A 21,005-nucleotide genomic window follows, 5' to 3' on the forward strand; every position below is an offset into this window, starting at 1 on the left:
TGGCATTCCATATGTCCATCTGTTCCTCCACTATCGATTAAATTAAGTGTAACATTGTTTACTTTACTTGTTTATGTCTTTTTTTTTCTTTGTAGCTAAATAATAGGCACAATTGAAAAGTGGCTTATTATTGGCTGAATGTAATATCAGTGTAAAACTGAAAAAGCTGATTTTTGTTATTGGATAAAAATAATCGACACAAAGACATTCTTTATATTGGTTAAACAAAGAATCAACCTAATTACAATTGTTATTGAGTAAACATATAATAGCATAAAGAAATCAACTTTCTAATTGACTGAACTTTCTAAATGACTGAACATATATAAAGATTGTGGCTTTCTATTTCACTGAATATATAATCAACTTAAAGATGATGGCTTTCTAATTGACTAAATATATAATCAACATAAAGATTGTGGCTTTTTAATTGACTGTACATATAATCAAAATAAAGATTGTGGCTTTCTAATTGACTGTACATATAATCAACATAAAGATTGTGGCTTTTTAATTGACTGAACATAGAATCAAAATAAGACAATTCGTCCTTCTGTATCCACATTTGAATTATTCTGACTTATCAGTCATTTTGTAGTGGTTTCCATGCATTGACTATTCAGCTGTCAATCATTCTGATATCTGTGCCCATCCCTCTACTCCACCATCACCACCACTGTCGTTACCTGGTGAAAGTCCATAAAACATGCCCACAAAGTCATGGTGGTGAGTTGCTAGAAATTTATCCCTCTAATGCAGTGCTTCAGTGTGCAGAAAGCATCGAGGGAATTAATGCATCACCACTATAGTTAAGAACTTATAAACAATGGAATCTGTACTGTACACCAGTTAAATATGATATTTACATACATCATATTAGGAGTTAACACATTATAGTCTGGAGATTTGCTTCATTTTCACCAGAAATGGGTGTAGGAAATGTATTTTGGGAGTTTCTTCTGAGTACATGAACAAATCTGTTTTGAGTTGTTTTTCTTTTAGCTATATGCTGTACAAGATGTTGTTTTTGATTGTCTATTTTGCCTATGCATATGCAGAAAGATGCAAATTGGACTAATTTTGTTTTGTTTATTGTACCCATGGTTTTCATATCCTTTCCCTTTTTCACTCCAAATCTTGAACTTATCTTACTTTTGCTAAGTCATCTCTCCATGTGTGGTTCAGACCAGTCTGCTTTAGATTTAAAGCTTAAAAGTCTAAAATCCAGACACAAACTCTGTGTAATTTTTGGCCTTAAAAAATTGGGTCTTGAAAATTACGTTTTAACTGCTGTATTTTTATCACAAGTAGAAAGTCTACATTATTTGGTATCAATGTATCACTACATCGTTCTCCTTTTCTCCAATACCACCTACCTTGCTGTGCCATAAAATGATGTTGACATCACTGTGCTTGGAAGTGGAGTACTTCCACATTTTGCATAAACATAGCATGCTGGGATATCGAGTTAACTCAACCATACCATACTACTTAAGGACCAGATTTGTTGTGACTAAAAGTGACTACTCATAGACCAAATTGATTGCGACTGAAAGTGACTTCTCATGGACCAAATTTGTCATGACTAAAAGTGACTACTCATGGACCAAATTTGTTGTGACTAAAAGTGGCTACTTGTGGACCAATTTGATGTGACTGAAAGTGACTGCTTATGGAACAGATTTGCTGTCTTTAAAGGTGACTACTCCTTTACCAGATTTGTTGTGACTAAAAGTGACTACTCATGAACCATATTTGTAGTAACTAACAGTGCCTATTTCTGGACAAAATTTGTTGATCTGTACACTGCTATAATTCAGTCTATATGATACTTCTTTCTTGAATTTCCAGGATCACCACACAATTCTACGATCTTGGGCAGTCAAGGATTTTGCTCCTAAATGCAAACAGTACATCCAGCTCTTTAAACCTGAGAACAAAATACATGTCAAATTTGCAGGTAAGAGCATTGGTATTTATTGTGCCTAAATTCCCCCATCATTGTGAAGTTATATATATATATATATATATATATATATATATATATATATATATATATATATATATATATATATATATGGCAAAGTACACAATCAGGTAATTAGAATGCTGTCACACTTTATTCTTCTTTCCATCCATCATCTGTTTGTCAATTTTTTGTTTTCCACAATTATTTCATTCTTTGCACCAATATCCTTTTACATTGGGTGATTGCATAAGTTATTTTAGATACAATTTAAAGGATTTAATATTCACTCTTAGTGAAATGATTAAATGATTTATGTTCCTGTTGGCATTTAAGACATGTCTGGTTAGGAATAGTCACTAGAACATTGGTCAGAGATGGTTACATTGTTGATTCTCACAAAGATGACAGGTATGTTGTTGCTGACATCATTATTAGATGATCATTTCATCATCATCATCATCTTCAGCCCTTAGGAAAATTTAGGTTTATTGACAGTTTGGTTTTAATACCAATTTTTGTGATAGAGATATCAACCTTTTGGTCTTGATCAATGTTACAAAAGGCAAGACTTAGTAGTGGCCGCAAGGTTCGTCTATTTGTCTGGCATCAACTTTTGGTAAAAGTGTTTTTAAAGGGCAGTATCTCCACTTTTCATTAGGTAATCATCTACGTTTTGAGGTGGGGGGGAAGGACTAATCGATAGAGATTGATGGTAAGAGAGGTCAGAGGTCATAAGGAACAAATGTTATATTTGAGATGAGTGGTTAGTCAGTAAATGTTTTCATCTGGCAGCATTTTAATCTATTCTTGCCATGTGAGAATTGGCCACAAAGCATAATGGAGTGGGGGAAAAAATATCTTTAAATATGACGGCCAAGGAACTGAAAGGACCAAGGTCATGTGGAGCAGTTATTTAAATTATAGGTATGTGACCAATAGGTGATCAAGTATTTGGATCTGGCAGTATTACCTGTTATTCCCATGGATCTGGTAGTATTATCTGTTATTCCCATGGATCTGGCAGTATTACCTGTTATTCCCATGGATCTGGTAGTATTACCTGTTATTCCACGGATCTGTTAGTATTAGCTGTGATTCCCATGGATCTGGTAGTATTACCTGTTATTCACATGGATCTGGTAGTATTACCTGTTATTCCCATGGATCTGGTAGTATTACCTGTTATTCCATGGATCTGGTAGTATTACCTGTGATTCCCATGGATCTGGTAGTATTAGCTGTTATTCCCCTGGATCTGGTAGTATTACCTATTATTCCCATGGATCTGGTAGTATTAGCTGTTATTCCCATGGATCTGGTAGTATTACCTGTTATTCCATGGATCTGGTAGTATTAGCTGTTATTCCCATGGATCTGGTAGTATTACCTGTTATTCCCATGGATCTGGTAGCATTAGCTGTTATTCCCATGGATCTGGTAGTATTACCTGTTATTCCCATGGATCTGCATGTATTACTTGTTATTCCCATGAACCTGGCAGTATTACCTGTTATTCCCATGGATCTGGTAGTATTAGCTGTTATTCCCATGGATCTGACAGTATTACCTGTTATTCCCATGGATCTGGCAGTTTTACCTGTTATTCCCATGGATCTGGCAGTATTACCTGTTATTCCCATGGAGCTGCATGTAATACCTTTATTCCCATGGATCTGGCAGTATTACCTGTTATTCCCATGGATCTGGTAGTATTATCTGTTATTCCCATGGATCTGGTAGTATTACCTGTTATTCCCATGGATATGGTAGTATTATCTGTTATTCCCATGGATCTGGTAGTATTACCTGTTATTCCCATGGATATGGTAGTATTATCTGTTATTCCCATGGATCTGGTAGTATTACCTGTTATTCCATGGATCTAGTAGTATTACCTGTTATTCCCATGGATCTGGCAGTATTACCTGTTATTCCCATGGATCTGGCAGTTTTACCTGTTATTCCCATGGATCTGGCAGTATTACCTGTTATTCCCATGGATCTGGCAGTATTACCTGTCATTCCTATGGATCTGCATGTATTACCTTTATTCCCATGGATCTGGCAGGATTACCTGTTATTCCCATGGATCTGGCAGTATTACCTGTTATTCCCATGGATCTGGTAGTATTATCTGTTATTCCCATGGATCTGGTAGTATTACCTGTTATTCCATGGATCTGGTAGCATTACCTGTTATTCCCATGGATCTGGTAGTATTACCTGTTATTCCCATGGATCTAGTAGTATTACCTGTTATTCCATGGATCTGGTAGTATTAGCTGTTATTCCCATGGATCTGGTAGTATTACCTGTTATTCCCATGGATCTAGTAGTATTACCTGTTATTCCCATGGATCTAGTAGTATTACCTGTTATTCCATGGATCTGGTAGTATTAGCTGTTATTCCCATGGCTCTGGTAGTATTACCTGTTATTCCATGGATCTGGTAGTATTAGCTGTTATTCCCATGGATCTGGTAGTATTACCTGTTATTCCCATGGCTCTGGTAGTATTACCTGTTATTCCATGGATCTGGTAGTATTAGCTGTTATTCCCATGGATCTGGCAGTATTACCTGTTATTCCCATGGATCTGGTAGTATTATCTGTTATTCCCATGGATCTGGTAGTATTGCCTGTTATTCCCATGGATATGGTAGTATTATCTATTATTCCCATGGATCTGGTAGTATTACCTGTTATTCCATGGATCTAGTAGTATTACCTGTTATTCCCATGGATCTGACAGTATTACCTGTTATTCCCATGGATCTGGCAGTTTTACCTGTTATTCCCATGGATCTGGCAGTATTACCTGTTATTCCCATGGATCTGGCAGTATTACCTGTTATTCCTATGGATCTGCATGTATTACCTTTATTCCCATGGATCTGGCAGTATTACCTGTTATTCCCATGGATCTGGCAGTATTACCTGTTATTCCCATGGATCTGGTAGTATTATCTGTTATTCCCATGGATCTGGTAGTATTACCTGTTATTCCCATGGCTCTGGTAGTATTACCTGTTATTCCATGGATCTGGTAGTATTCGTTGTTATTCCCATGGATCTGGTAGTATTACCTGTTATTCCCATGGATCTAGTAGTATTACCTGTTATTCCCATGGATCTGCATGTATTACCTGTTATTCCCATGGATCTGGCAGTATTACCTGTTATTCCATGGATCTGGTAGTATTAGCTGTTATTCCCATGGATCTGGTAGTATTACCTGTTATTCCCATGGATCTGGTAGTATTACCTGTTATTCCCATGGATCTAGTAGTATTACCTGTTATTCCCATGGATCTAGTAGTATTACCTGTTATTCCCATGGATCTGCATGTATTACCTGTTATTCCCATGGATCTGGCAGTATTACCTGTTATTCCATGGATCTGGTAGTATTAGCTGTTATTCCCATGGATCTGGTAGTATTAGCTGTTATTCCCATGGATCTGGTAGTATTACCTGTTATTCCCATGAATCTAGTAGTATTACCTGTTATTCCCATGGATCTGGTAGTATTAGCTGTTATTCCCATGGATCTGGTAGTATTGGCTGTTATTCCCATGGATCTGGCAGTATTACCTGTTATTCCATGGATCTGGTAGTATTAGCTGTTATTCCCATGGACCTGGTAGTATTACCTGTTATTCCCATGGATCTGGTAGTATTAGCTGTTATTCCCATGGATCTAGTAGTATTACCTGTTATTCCCATGGATCTGGCAGTATTACCTGTTATTCCCATGGATCTGGCAGTTTTACCTGTTATTCCCATGGATCTGGCAGTATTACCTGTTATTCCCATGGATCTGGCAGTATTACCTGTCATTCCTATGGATCTGCATGTATTACCTTTATTCCCATGGATCTGGCAGGATTACCTGTTATTCCCATGGATCTGGCAGTATTACCTGTTATTCCCATGGATCTGGTAGTATTATCTGTTATTCCCATGGATCTGGTAGTATTACCTGTTATTCCATGGATCTGGTAGCATTACCTGTTATTCCCATGGATCTGGTAGTATTACCTGTTATTCCCATGGATCTAGTAGTATTACCTGTTATTCCATGGATCTGGTAGTATTAGCTGTTATTCCCATGGATCTGGTAGTATTACCTGTTATTCCCATGGATCTAGTAGTATTACCTGTTATTCCCATGGATCTAGTAGTATTACCTGTTATTCCATGGATCTGGTAGTATTAGCTGTTATTCCCATGGCTCTGGTAGTATTACCTGTTATTCCATGGATCTGGTAGTATTAGCTGTTATTCCCATGGATCTGGTAGTATTACCTGTTATTCCCATGGCTCTGGTAGTATTACCTGTTATTCCATGGATCTGGTAGTATTAGCTGTTATTCCCATGGATCTGGCAGTATTACCTGTTATTCCCATGGATCTGGTAGTATTATCTGTTATTCCCATGGATCTGGTAGTATTGCCTGTTATTCCCATGGATATGGTAGTATTATCTATTATTCCCATGGATCTGGTAGTATTACCTGTTATTCCATGGATCTAGTAGTATTACCTGTTATTCCCATGGATCTGACAGTATTACCTGTTATTCCCATGGATCTGGCAGTTTTACCTGTTATTCCCATGGATCTGGCAGTATTACCTGTTATTCCCATGGATCTGGCAGTATTACCTGTTATTCCTATGGATCTGCATGTATTACCTTTATTCCCATGGATCTGGCAGTATTACCTGTTATTCCCATGGATCTGGCAGTATTACCTGTTATTCCCATGGATCTGGTAGTATTATCTGTTATTCCCATGGATCTGGTAGTATTACCTGTTATTCCCATGGCTCTGGTAGTATTACCTGTTATTCCATGGATCTGGTAGTATTAGTTGTTATTCCCATGGATCTGGTAGTATTACCTGTTATTCCCATGGATCTAGTAGTATTACCTGTTATTCCCATGGATCTGCATGTATTACCTGTTATTCCCATGGATCTGGCAGTATTACCTGTTATTCCATGGATCTGGTAGTATTAGCTGTTATTCCCATGGATCTGGTAGTATTACCTGTTATTCCCATGGATCTGGTAGTATTACCTGTTATTCCCATGGATCTGGTAGTATTACCTGTTATTCCCATGGATCTAGTAGTATTACCTGTTATTCCCATGGATCTGCATGTATTACCTGTTATTCCCATGGATCTGGCAGTATTACCTGTTATTCCATGGATCTGGTAGTATTAGCTGTTATTCCCATGGATCTGGTAGTATTACCTGTTATTCCCATGGATCTGGTAGTATTACCTGTTACTCCCATGAATCTAGTAGTATTACCTGTTATTCCCATGGATCTGGTAGTATTAGCTGTTATTCCCATGGATCTGGTAGTATTAGCTGTTATTCCCATGGATCTGGCAGTATTACCTGTTATTCCATGGATCTGGTAGTATTAGCTGTTATTCACATGGATCTGGTAGTATTACCTGTTATTCCCATGGATCTGGTAGTATTACCTGTTATTCCATGGATCTGGTAGTATTACCTGTGATTCCCATGGATCTGGTAGTATTAGCTGTTATTCCCATGGATCTGGTAGTATTACCTATTATTCCCATGGATCTGGTAGTATTAGCTGTTATTCCCATGGATCTGGTAGTATTACCTGTTATTCCATGGATCTGGTAGTATTAGCTGTTATTCCCATGGATCTGGTAGTATTACCTGTTATTCCCATGGATCTGGTAGCATTAGCTGTTATTCCCATGGATCTGGTAGTATTACCTGTTATTCCCATGGATCTGCATGTATTACTTGTTATTCCCATGAACCTGGCAGTATTACCTGTTATTCCCATGGATCTGGTAGTATTAGCTGTTATTCCCATGGATCTGACAGTATTACCTGTTATTCCCATGGATCTGGCAGTATTACCTGTTATTCCCATGGATCTGGCAGTATTACCTGTTATTCCCATGGAGCTGCATGTAATACCTTTATTCCCATGGATCTGGCAGTATTACCTGTTATTCCCATGGATCTGGTATTATTATCTGTTATTCCCATGGATCTGGTAGTATTACCTGTTATTCCCATGGATATGGTAGTATTATCTGTTATTCCCATGGATCTGGTAGTATTACCTGTTATTCCATGGATCTAGTAGTATTACCTGTTATTCCCATGGATCTGGCAGTATTACCTGTTATTCCCATGGATCTGGCAGTTTTACCTGTTATTCCCATGGATCTGGCAGTATTACCTGTTATTCCCATGGATCTGGCAGTATTACCTGTTATTCCTATGGATCTGCATGTATTACCTTTATTCCCATGGATCTGGCAGGATTACCTGTTATTCCCATGGATCTGGCAGTATTACCTGTTATTCCCATGGATCTGGTAGTATTATCTGTTATTCCCATGGATCTGGTAGTATTACCTGTTATTCCATGGATCTGGTAGTATTACCTGTTATTCCCATGGATCTGGTAGTATTACCTGTTATTCCCATGGATCTAGTAGTATTACCTGTTATTCCATGGATCTGGTAGTATTAGCTGTTATTCCCATGGATCTGGTAGTATTACCTGTTATTCCCATGGATCTAGTAGTATTACCTGTTATTCCCATGGATCTGGCAGTATTACCTGTTATTCCTATGGATCTGCATGTATTACCTTTATTCCCATGGATCTGGCAGTATTACCTGTTATTCCCATGGATCTGGCAGTATTACCTGTTATTCCCATGGATCTGGTAGTATTATCTGTTATTCCCATGGATCTGTTAGTATTATCTGTTATTCCCATGGCTCTGGTAGTATTACCTGTTATTCCATGGATCTGGTAGTATTAGTTGTTATTCCCATGGATCTGGTAGTATTACCTGTTATTCCCATGGATCTAGTAGTATTACCTGTTATTCCCATGGATCTGCATGTATTACCTGTTATTCCCATGGATCTGGCAGTATTACCTGTTATTCCATGGATCTGGTAGTATTAGCTGTTATTCCCATGGATCTGGTAGTATTACCTGTTATTCCCATGGATCTGGTAGTATTACCTGTTATTCCCATGGATCTAGTAGTATTACCTGTTATTCCCATGGATCTAGTAGTATTACCTGTTATTCCCATGGATCTGCATGTATTACCTGTTATTCCCATGGATCTGGCAGTATTACCTGTTATTCCATGGATCTGGTAGTATTAGCTGTTATTCCCATGGATCTGGTAGTATTACCTGTTATTCCCATGGATCTGGTAGTATTACCTGTTATTCCCATGAATCTAGTAGTATTACCTGTTATTCCCATGGATCTGGTAGTATTAGCTGTTATTCCCATGGATCTGGTAGTATTAGCTGTTATTCCCATGGATCTGGCAGTATTACCTGTTATTCCATGGATCTGGTAGTATTAGCTGTTATTCCCATGGACCTGGTAGTATTACCTGTTATTCCCATGGATCTGGTAGTATTAGCTGTTATTCCCATGGATCTAGTAGTATTACCTGTTATTCCCATGGATCTGCATGTATTACCTTTTATTCCCATGGATCTGGTAGTATTACCTGTTATTTATTCCCATGGATCTGGTAGTATTACCTGTTATTCCCATGGATCTGGTAGTATTACCTGTTATTCCCATGGATCTGGTAGTATTACCTGTTATTTAATCCCATGGATCTGGTAGTATTACCTGTTATTCCCATGGATGAATAGAGAAAAGTAAAGATATTTATCATAAGATATAAATATCACCACTGAGATAGTAGCCAAAGGTAAAACCCAAAGTTACAGTGTCATTTCTGAAAATATTTTGGGTGGGAAGAAACTTTTACCATGTACCTATGGATTGGCATAGAACTTAAAAACAGATTCGCCAATGTAAATGTCACATCTTTGAGGATGATGGACCCAGGTCGAACAGTATTGTTTAGTTTTCATTGTAAACTGTTAATAAATTGCATCCAGTTATTGCAACATCTGATAATTTCAAGATACACTGTTTTCATGGAAACAAACTGACAGCGAGGCTAACTTTCCTTGCATCAAGAACACATTTGATTCATGCAGTTATGAAATGTTCCATTGCTTAAGTGAGAGTTTGGTTAATCTTGGTAGACTTCCTTTTGGATATGTATTTTAAGTAGTAATATGATAAAAGGATGTACCAACCCAATGTATTGGCAACAGTTAATGACAGTATACAAGCCAGTGGTTAATTCACTTGGTAATTTTGCCACCATTACCTATTTTTAGTGAACCATTTCAGTCTGCATTGTACGGAAATATTGTGTTCATTGCACCCATTGTTCAGTTTCCATATGCCTTTGTGTTTAATTTTACATATTCTTTTCTTCTTATCTTTCTTTGAACACGTGTTGACTTCCCATCTGATGTGGTCTGCTTTGGTAGAACTGTGTATGCCTATTTCATGTTACAAACTCTTTCAGCATCATCACCTAACATGGATTTGCTGCAAAAGACAAGAAGAATTTTGTTTAAATGAGAAGTAATTGTCATGGTAATAATATGCAAAATGTCAACTTTTTGTTGTAGCATATTTGTATGTATTTACTAAACTTACCATTGCCCTAGAAGATTGTGCTTGTTGGGAGATGCTAACCAACTTTGTGAGTTGTGGGATTTTTGATTTGTGGATTTTGTCCATTTTGTATAATGCATCATGGGATGCTTGTGAGGAAATATGCTATGAGGCTTCCCAGTGCTTCACATCACAATGAGGTTGTCAATTGTTGTTGGGGCGAATTTTTTTTCTTCACATTTTTGTCTGAAGCTTATTTAAGTCACAAAGTATTATTTATCTTGAAAATTTACATTATTTTATCTCTTTCAAAATTGTTAAGAGGTGTATTGAGGGGCAATATCATGTTTCCAAATATACATGTGATGATGGTACCTTTCCAGACATACACAAGACATTGGGACTACCTGTCTCATATGAACACAGTATGACCCCCTTCCCCCATCACATGTGAGGACAGTGTGAGTTCCATTCCCATTACTTGTGCAAACAATAGGACTCCTTTGCCCATTAATATAAATGACGAAGAGACTTCCATATCATCACATGTGAAGGCAGTTGAACTTTTTTTCCATACACACATGAAGACAATCATATGTACAGACAAAAGGGCTTCCTTCCTCAGCACATTTCAATATGATAGGCCTCACTTCCCCATCACCTTTAAAGACATTAGGACACCCTTCACAGATCATGTGAAGACAATATGGCTCCCTTCCCAGTATATTTGAAGACAATAGGACTCCCATTCCCAGCACATTTGAAGACATTAGGACTCCCATCCCCAGCACATTTGAAGACAATAGGATTCCCATCCCCAGCACATTTTAAGACATTAGGACTCCATTCCCCAGCACATTTGAAGACAATAGGGCTCCCCTCCCCAGTATATTTGAAGACAATAGGGTTCCCCTTCCAAGTATATGTGAAGACAATAGGGCTCACTTCCCCAGCACATTTGAAGACATTAGGACTCCCATTCCCAGCATATTTGAAGACAATAGGACTCCCATTCCCAGCATATTTGAAGACAATATGACTCCCATCCCCAGCACATTTGAAGACAATACGGCTCCCCTCCCCAGTATATTTGAAGACAATAGGACTCCCTTCCCCTTCACATTTCAAGACAATAGGACTCCCTTTCCCAGTACATTTCAAGACAATATTACAGCCTTCCCCATTACATATGAAGACAGCATAACCCATTCCAAATAACACGAGGAAAATAGGACTCGCTTTCCTGTCACACACGAAGACAATACAGCTTTCCCCATCAAAGACATGTCCATCAATTTAAGTACACAAGAAAATATGATTTTTGGCAAAAATACGAAAAACACACAACCACAAAAATAGCAAAAATTTTACTCAAAATTTAGTTTGCACCCCCAAAATGTACATTCTTCTGATATAACACTTTAACTAATTTTTAAAAAATGGAATAATTCCATGAAAGGTGAGACACATCTGTTGGTAAAATGGTTAAATCTAAATATAATGTCATAGTTTTTATTTCTGTTTATCAATTGTTGAAGAACAGTTTTGTATAAATGATGATACAGATTCTTCAGAATAATGGTGGCAATCTAGGGAAAACTACACATTTATAACATATTAAGATATGTAAGCTTTATATTTTTCTTTTGATTTATCAGAACATGTCGTATGTGAGGACGAATTCAAGTATGCATTGCTGGCAAACAACTGTCTGTACCCAGGGTTATCTACCCTTGTCTCTCTCCTGGTCCATACATCAGCTGGATTGTAAGTATTGCTTGTTGCTTGGTAATGTCAAAACAGTCACTTTTCAGCCAGTGCCAATGGTAATAAGAGTTTAATTTTGAGCTTTTATAGCGATATGACAGAAACATTGTTAAAGCTAGATTAAAAATCCTAATCACACACACTTCAATTTATTTGTACATACATTATGCATTTTCATCATAAAGATTTTCTGTAGAAATATTTAGTATTGAAGTTTTCCAGCTTAAATTTCAATATAAATTTACTTAATAAAATGAAACCCCTCAGCTCGGAAATTTTTTGATCCTAAGTTCCATACATGTACGAAAATTAGCCCTGCATGACTAGATCTTTCATAGATGATATGACCTGCCAATAGACCAGAATTACTTAGAATTATACAGTTGAATACCTTATATAGATGATATGACCTGCCAGTAGACCAGAATTACTTAGAATTATACAGTTGAATACTTTATATAGATGATGTGACCTGCCAATAAGACCAGAATTACTTAGAATTGTACAGTTGAATACTTTATATAGATGATGTGACCTGCCAATAAGACCAGAATTACTTAGAATTGTACAGTTGAATACCTTATATAGATGATGTGACCTGCCAATAAGACCAGAATTACTTAGAATTGTACAGTTGAATACTTTATATAGATGATGTGACCTGCCAATAGACCAGAATTACTTAGAATTGTACAGTTGAATACTTTATATAGATGATGTGACATGCCAGTAGACCAGAATTACTTAGAATTATACAGTTGAATACTTTATATAGATGATGTGACATGCCAGTAGACCAGAATTACTTAGAATTATACAGTTGAATACTTTATATAGATGATGTGACCTGCCAATAGACCAGAATTACTTAGAATTATACAGTTGAATACTTTATATAGATGATGTGACCTGCCAATAGACCAGAATTACTTAGAATTATACAGTTGAATACCTTATATAGATGATATGACCTGCCAATAAGACCAGAATTACTTAGAATTATACAGTTGAATACCTTACTAGATGCATATGCATTCAAATAACACTCAGTTACAGTATAAATTTGCACAGAAGGATATTCATTATATGACATGTAATTAAAGCAGGCCTTAATAAACATATAGATCTAGTTAGATGACAGGTCATTAAAACAGACCTTAATAAACATGTGCATCTGAGATGTAATTAAATAAAGCCTTAATAAACAAGTATATCTACTTAAATGACATGTAATTTAAACAGGCCTTAATAAACATGTACATCTACTTATATGACATGTAATTAAAGCAGGCCTTAATAAACATGTAATCTACTTATGTCATTATTAAAGCAGGCCTTTATAAACATGTACATCTACTTATATGGCATAATTAAAGCAGGCCTTAATAAATCAACATGTACATCTACTTATAAGACTTTACTAAAACAGTCCTTAATAAACATGTATATCTACTTAAAGCAGGCCTTAATAAACATGTATGTACATCTACTTAAAGCAGGCCTTAATAAACATGTACATCTACTTATGACATAATTAAAGCAGGCCTTAATAAATATGCACATATCTTTATATAACAATTACATGTCATATAAATAGATGTACAATTAAAGCAGCCTCAATACATGTACATCTTATTTATATGGCTTGTAATTAAAGCAGCCTTAATAAATATGTACATCTATTTATATGACATGTAATTAAAGTAGGCCAATAAATATAAACATGTACATCAATTTATATGACATAGTTAAAGCAGGCCTTAATAAACATGTACATATACTTGTATTATGTAATTAAAGCAGGCCCAAATAAACATGTCATATATTTATATGACATGTAATTAAAGTGAGCCTAAATAAACATGTACATCTATTTATATGACATGTAATTAAAGTAGGCCTAGATAAACATGTACATCTATTTATATGACATGTAATTAAAGTAGGCCTTAATAAACATGTACATCTACTTCTGTGACATAATTATAGCAGGCCTTAAACTTGTACATCTGCATATATGACAAAGCAGGCCTCAATAAACATGTACAACTACTTATGATGTAATAAAAGTAGGTCTTAATAAACATGTACATCTACTTATATGATGATTAAAGCAGGCCTTAATAAACATGTTCATATGACATGTAATTAAAGTGGCCTTAATAAACATGTACATCTACTTATATGGCATAATTAAAGCTGGCCTTAATAAACATGTACATCTACTTATGTGATATAATTAAAGCAGGCCTTAATAAACATGTACTGTAACATCTACTTATATGATATAATTAAAGCAGGCCTTAATAAACATGTACTGTAACATCTACTTATATGATATAATTAAAGCAGGCCTTAATAAGTATGCATCTATATGCAATTGGAAATAGTCAAACTGATTGCATTTTATGTTTGTTTGAAGATAGTGAACCTCTCTAAACCAAGAACCTCTCAAAAAGGCTGAAGCGTTGGTTTGTTCCTGAGAGATTTCAGTCTTGAATGATTTAATTGTATAAAACAAAGGCTGTTATGAATTACAAGTATTTACATGAATATCATAGGTACAGGTAGAACATATTCAAGTATTGTCACATAGTGTCAAGATTATGTGGCTGTTATAAGTAGAACATGTTGAAGAATTGTCAGATCTTGTCAAGATTATATCATTGTTATAATAATAATAATAAATGATAATCATGAAGAGGCTTTGCAAATAGTTTCTTTCTGGTGCCTTTTCACAAGTTTGCAATAGACTGCTCCAGTGGCCTAGTGGTTAGAGCGTCCTCCTCTGATGTGTGAGGTCATGGGTTCAATTCCCGGCCGAGTTGTACAAAAAACTTGGGGCTGGTCGGCCTGGTGTCAGGATAATGTGACTGGGTGGGACATCATGTTACATGTCTGCAGCATGATGCCCAAGTGCGAGACATCATTATAAACTACCACACTGCTGACATCGTGGCAGCATGACTGAAAATTGTTGTTGTTGTTGTTGTTGTTGTAGGGCTTAACGCCATTTTTCAGCACAAGATAGGCTATACATGGCGGTGGAGGAAGAACCCGGAAAACCCCCGGAAAGAACCACCGACCCACGAGAAGCTATTGGCAAGCTTTCTCACATAACCACATTAGCCGAATCCGAGACTCGAACCGACGCAGACAGAGGTGAGATGGCAGTGATCCGTAACGGTGAACGCTTTAGACCACTCGGCCACTCGGGGCCCCCCTGAAAATTGTTAAAGCTACATTAAAAATCCTAATCACACACACACAAATACTAATATGCTTGATATGTTCAGTCCATGATAGATTAATATCTACCAAAACACCAAGTAGTCATCATGACAGACCATTTGCAAATTTTTATCCTTCCATGTCGGACATAGTTCATCACTATCAAGATTTGTCCCTTTTTGCCGTGTTGAGATAAGTAATTTTTAGTTTTGCCCATATTTACCACCATGCAGTTGCATGTGCAGACCTGTCAACTCTTATGATTTTGCCGTAAGACTTACAAATATTACCCATAAAATAAAGACTTAGAGCATACTAGCAAAAACTACAGGAAAATGATTGTTGCCAAAAAATCCGGATAATTGGTTCATCCATGTTTTATTTGGATCCGGGTTTCATATTAGAATTAGTGATATTAGGCAGGGAACCAGATTAACTTTACAGCAGCACCCCAGACGCTTTAAACTGCAATTATTTATTCATGCGAAACGTCTGCATGTCCAAACTGTTGATTATTAAAAAAAAGTGGTGTATGTTTAAGACAAAAGAGAAAATAAACTTCTAGAAAAGTGTCAATAATCAACACAGAAGAACAGAAAGGAGTATTCAGATTCTTGTGAATAAAAACTGGAAAAGACACAATTACGTTGTTGGACATCACATGTCAATTTGAGTATGTCTCATGGCGGGAGATATGATTGCCATCGTTATGTGAACTGGAAAAGAATTTCCAAGAATCATATCAAGTTGAGAGATAGTAACAAGCCATTGAGCTGCATAGGGTTTGGAACAAGAGTTTGTGCAATTGTACTAGTGGTAAATAAAGTCTACACGTACTTTACAAACTTTTCAGTTGAACATAATGTTTATTGGCGATGCCTAAAACTTTTAATTATGTTTTTCAGCTTTACAATAGCATTTATTGATATTTTGTTACACCTTACTGAAAACTGGTCAATCTTATGGAAAAAAAATCAACAGCACTACTGAGACAGACTCGTCAGGTTTGGCAGTTCTGCATGTGCACCAGTTGTACAGTTTGTTTAGAGAATTCTGTACAGAAATTTCGAGCTCATGCTTTGTGTTTTGGATGTCTGACAATGTTGTGTCATCTGCATAGAGACTGTAGATGATATTGAGTCTCTTATTTAAAGTAGTAGGCCATTAAAAAATAAATAGTAATGGACTTAGAATTGAGCCTTGTGGTACTCCATATTTAATTGTTCCAGGTTTAGACAGAACATTATTTATATAAACATGTTGTGTTCTCTCACTTAAGTATGAAGTAAACCATTTAACTGTGCTTTCATCACATTGGTAGATTTTCAGTTTCTTCAAAAGGATTTCATGATCCACCATGTCAAAAGCTTTCATGAAATCTACAAATATAGATCCTATTATTCTACCTTGGTCAAGTGTTTGAAGCCATTTATCACTTAGGGAGATCAAGGCAGTCTCACATGAATGTTTCTGTCTAAAGTCTGATTGATTGGGGTGTAACAGCATGTGTTTGGTTAAATATGACATGAATGAGTCGTGGACATGTTTTTCAATCAATTTTGACAAGTTTGGTAGTATTGAGATTGGTCGGTAGCTATCAGCATCATCCTTAGAACCAGATTTGTGTATAGGAGTTACTTTTACAGTTTTCCATATTTCTGGGACAGATGAGGTTATGAGTGGAACATATTGATATATTGTCACTTGTTAAGATTATGAACTGAATCATTACTGTTCTGCACTCCTGGTACATATCAGACTATAATAACTGTACCTTCAAACTTAATTGGTAGTTTGTAATTTTTGGTTGCCAAATCCTAATATTTTGATTGTCTTAGACGTTGAGAGCAGAAATTATGTGAGCATGGAATTAATGGGAGAATGTGACAAAAAGTAAAGGTAAATTAAGGATAATTACAAAAATATTCAGTGTTTTTACAATCTACATCTGATTAAAAGCCTAATTCTGCATCAAGCCAGCTGTGAAATTTCATTTGTAAAGTTTTGTAACCTATCTCGGAATTAAATTGCATGCACCAACTGTTTTTAGTGCAAAACGTGGCACATACAATTAAAGCATGTTGGTGTCATTTTCTAGTAGCTGCATTATTATTCTGTAGTTGCCACAGGGTGACCAGTTGACAATTTTTGTGTGCCAATTCTGAATTCAGGCAGTAATGTGACTGTTTTAATTACATCTTAGAACTCTCTGGTTTCTTGGTTATACTAGCAAAGTGCCTTTGGCTTAATGTTCCATAAAATGACAAATTAAGACCTTTTTCTGTCTTTAAATGATTACATTTTATTGCAAAAAATCAGCCAATCAGTTGAATCTCATTTTCGAAAATGCCTTGTAATAAAATTATGGCTGTAAAAATATTGCATTTTAAATGTATATCTATCTTCACATTCAAATTGTGCACAAAGGTTTAAACATAGAACAGTATATGCATAATAATACAATGTAGCAAAAAGTTAAGGTTTTGTTAAAGGCAAATTAAGTGATAATTATTAAACAAATTATGTTTTTATTAATATATCTAGAATCTCTCGAAGAGAACTATCGACAATCATGACCAGCCTCAGCCTCAGGTCAGCCATAGAATCTTACTATATGAAGTCCTGCAAGCCATCCCTTTGCATATTGTCTGACCTCAGATTCACTAATAAAAGGCCTTTACTCCACTCTTTGCATATTGTCTGACCTCAGATTCATTTATAAAGGGCAATTACCTCCACTCTGTGCATACTGTCTGACCTCAGATTCATTTATAAAGGGCAATTACCTCCACTCTTTGCATATTGTCTGACTTCAAATTCATTTATAATGGGCAATTACCTCCACTCTTTGCATACTGTCTGACTTCAGATTCATTTATAAAGGGCAATTACCTCCACTCTTTGCATATTGTCTGACCTCAGATTCATTTATAAAGGGCAATTACCTCCACTCTTTGCATATTGTCTGGCCTCAGATTCACTGATAAAGGGCCTTCACCTCCACTCTGTTTATATTGTCTGATCTCAGATTCACTAATAATGGGCCTTAACTTCCACTCTTTGCATATTGTCTGGCCTCAGATTCACTGATAAAGGGCCTTTATCTCCATATTCTACCGACGAGAGCTTATAAATTAAAAACGTCTTTGCCACATTTGTTTATCATATGAAGTATGACAATAACATTACTGCCAACTTAATTTTCCCTATTCATTTCTGTGTTTGCATTTTTCTGGATTTTTATCATTAGCTTGGTTTTGTGCCATTCGCTTGCATTTGTGCCATTTGCTTGCATTTGTGCCATTAGCTTGGGTTGATTGCATTATGATATTAATGTAGTGAAGATGATGACTGTTTGGATGTGGAAACAAACCATCCCATCTGCAGTGGTGTCCTAGTCACTCCTGTCCCTGACCGATTTTGTTTATACTTGCAATTAGAAAGTGTTGATGTCATATCTAGGAACTGCATTATGATTCTAAAGTCACCACAGGGTGACCAGTTGACAATTTTTACATGCCAATTCTAAATTTCTGTCAGCAATGTGACCTTTATTAGTGGAAACCTGGTACACTATGTTTTCTTGATTAAACTAGCAAAGTACAAAGTCTTAGGCCTGGATAAGACAATGTTCAGTTCGTTTGTTCTTAACCCTGTAACTTTTACTGTGAAATTTCAGATGAAATGAACAATACTGTAATGGCGTTGAATGTATTATTGTGCTCATTTAAAAATACCTTTCGACACAGATTGGGTCAAGTTTTAAAATATAAAGAAACAATGAGGAGTTAAAAGTACAATCCCTGTAATATTGAGCTATTTTTCAATTATTCACCAGTTTATATGTCAGTTACTTGGTAAGGTGTGCAAAAAAGCATGAAACCCTTTGAGTGTTGAAGACATGTCCAAGATAATAAACACATCTATGATTGGACATGAAACATTGCAGTATACTTCAATATATGCTCTAAATATTTATCAATGGAAATTTTAACACCCTTCCTTTTTAATATACAGTGATGTGAAGTCACTATCCCTGAAATTTAATTTAGTTTTAAAGAGCAACATTCAACAGAACTATGCCTTTATGCCTTTCAATAAACTATCAACTATTACATAGATCATGGCAGCCCTGTGTTTGCATGAACTCTTATCTAGTAAGGTATTTGATAGGGTCAGTCATTGCACACTCTTTAAAAAGTTGCTTGATATTCAAATATCCATCTACCTAGTTAAAACTCTAGTTAAACGGTATGGCAAACAGTTGTAGTATGTGCATTGGAGAAGTGTAGTACCCAGCTCCTTCCATGTAACCTGTGAGGTGAGGCAGGGAGATGTTCTTTCACCTATTGTTATTGAATATCTTCATAGATGAGTTAAATCATCAACTGGAACAGGGTCATGAGGGGTTACATTTGACACCAAATGTGTTATTTCTTAACAATTTTAATTTTGCTGATATGTCATTGATAAGTCCTTCTGTTGCATGCATAAGCAAATTATTACAGACGAATGAACAGTTTGCATTTGAGAATGATATCATCTATCATACACAAAAATTGGTATGCATGGTCTTTCATTTTGCTTACTTAAGATTGCCATCTCCTCCCCTGTACATCTTAATGGACATTGTCTTACGTATGGCAACAGTAGTGCACATTTGGGTCACATTTTAAAATCCAATCGGTCAGAAGATGAAGATATGAGACATTATAGATTTTTTTTTTTACTCACACAAGCTTGTTTCTACGTAAATTTAGAAAGTTTCCTTTGCATATCATGCTCAGATTATTCAAATCTTATTGCACTCTGTGGACAAACTTTACTGAATGTATTAAAAAAAAACCTAGTTATTGATTATAATAATAGTCTTCATTTTCTGTTAAACCTTCCAAGATGGAACAGTGTCTCTACATGTTTATCATCTATAACATATTCAGTTTTGAAGAAGAAATGATAACAAGAATATTAATAAGAATTGTATCTTGAAATCTTTGTGGAACTAAGGCATTTATTTAAATTCTCTACTTATAGATAGATGTAACAAATTGCTCTTTAAATGTCTTACTTGATTTCATTCTTAACATTGCTGGACACAGTCTACTGATGTAATTATGTCTGTATATTTTGTACTTAAGTTATCTGTGATCTTTCATGTTTAAAAAAAATTCATTTTATATTTATATTTTAATTTTGATGACTAATGATGCAGTTTGAAATAAAGAATTCTTTTCTTCTTAGGGAAGGAAAAGTTGCTAAGGAGAAATGGCAGCAGATATATGGTCGTCACTCAGGAAATGAAATATACCACATACAGCTGGGCAGAAGTGTTTTCTTCAAGCAGTATGAAGGAAAGAAATTCACAGAGGCATCTTTTGATGCACATCAAAAGTAACTACATTACAAAGCTTTCCTATTACAAAAATATTTATTTTATGAATGGTTCAAATGCAAACAAGATAGACCCCTATCTGCTATTGCATAATGTGCCTGAAGACCAGG

General features: G+C 35.8%; 1 protein-coding gene across 4 annotated transcripts in view; it reads left to right on the forward strand.

The window, feature by feature from the left end:
- Nucleotides 1-21,005, forward strand: part of LOC149771454 (potassium channel subfamily T member 2-like) — a 274,764-nt gene that overhangs the window by 167,977 nt on the left and 85,782 nt on the right. For 3 of the 4 annotated variants that reach the window (XM_089948427.1, XM_089948425.1, XM_089948426.1), the window contains exons 14-16: nucleotides 1,852-1,960; nucleotides 12,164-12,272; nucleotides 20,745-20,894. In XM_089948427.1, coding sequence (XP_089804553.1) covers nucleotides 1,852-1,960; nucleotides 12,164-12,272; nucleotides 20,745-20,894 — 368 coding nt within the window. Of the gene's footprint in view, nucleotides 1-1,851; nucleotides 1,961-12,163; nucleotides 12,273-18,047; nucleotides 18,096-20,744; nucleotides 20,895-21,005 lie in introns of all 4 variants that reach the window. The other variant, XM_089948424.1, reaches the window with a different exon arrangement.

This window comes from Sinohyriopsis cumingii, unplaced genomic scaffold (genome assembly GCF_028554795.1).
Source record: "Sinohyriopsis cumingii isolate HCF-2022 unplaced genomic scaffold, ASM2855479v2 utg001837l, whole genome shotgun sequence".
Classification (NCBI taxonomy): Eukaryota; Metazoa; Mollusca; class Bivalvia; order Unionida; family Unionidae; genus Sinohyriopsis; species Sinohyriopsis cumingii.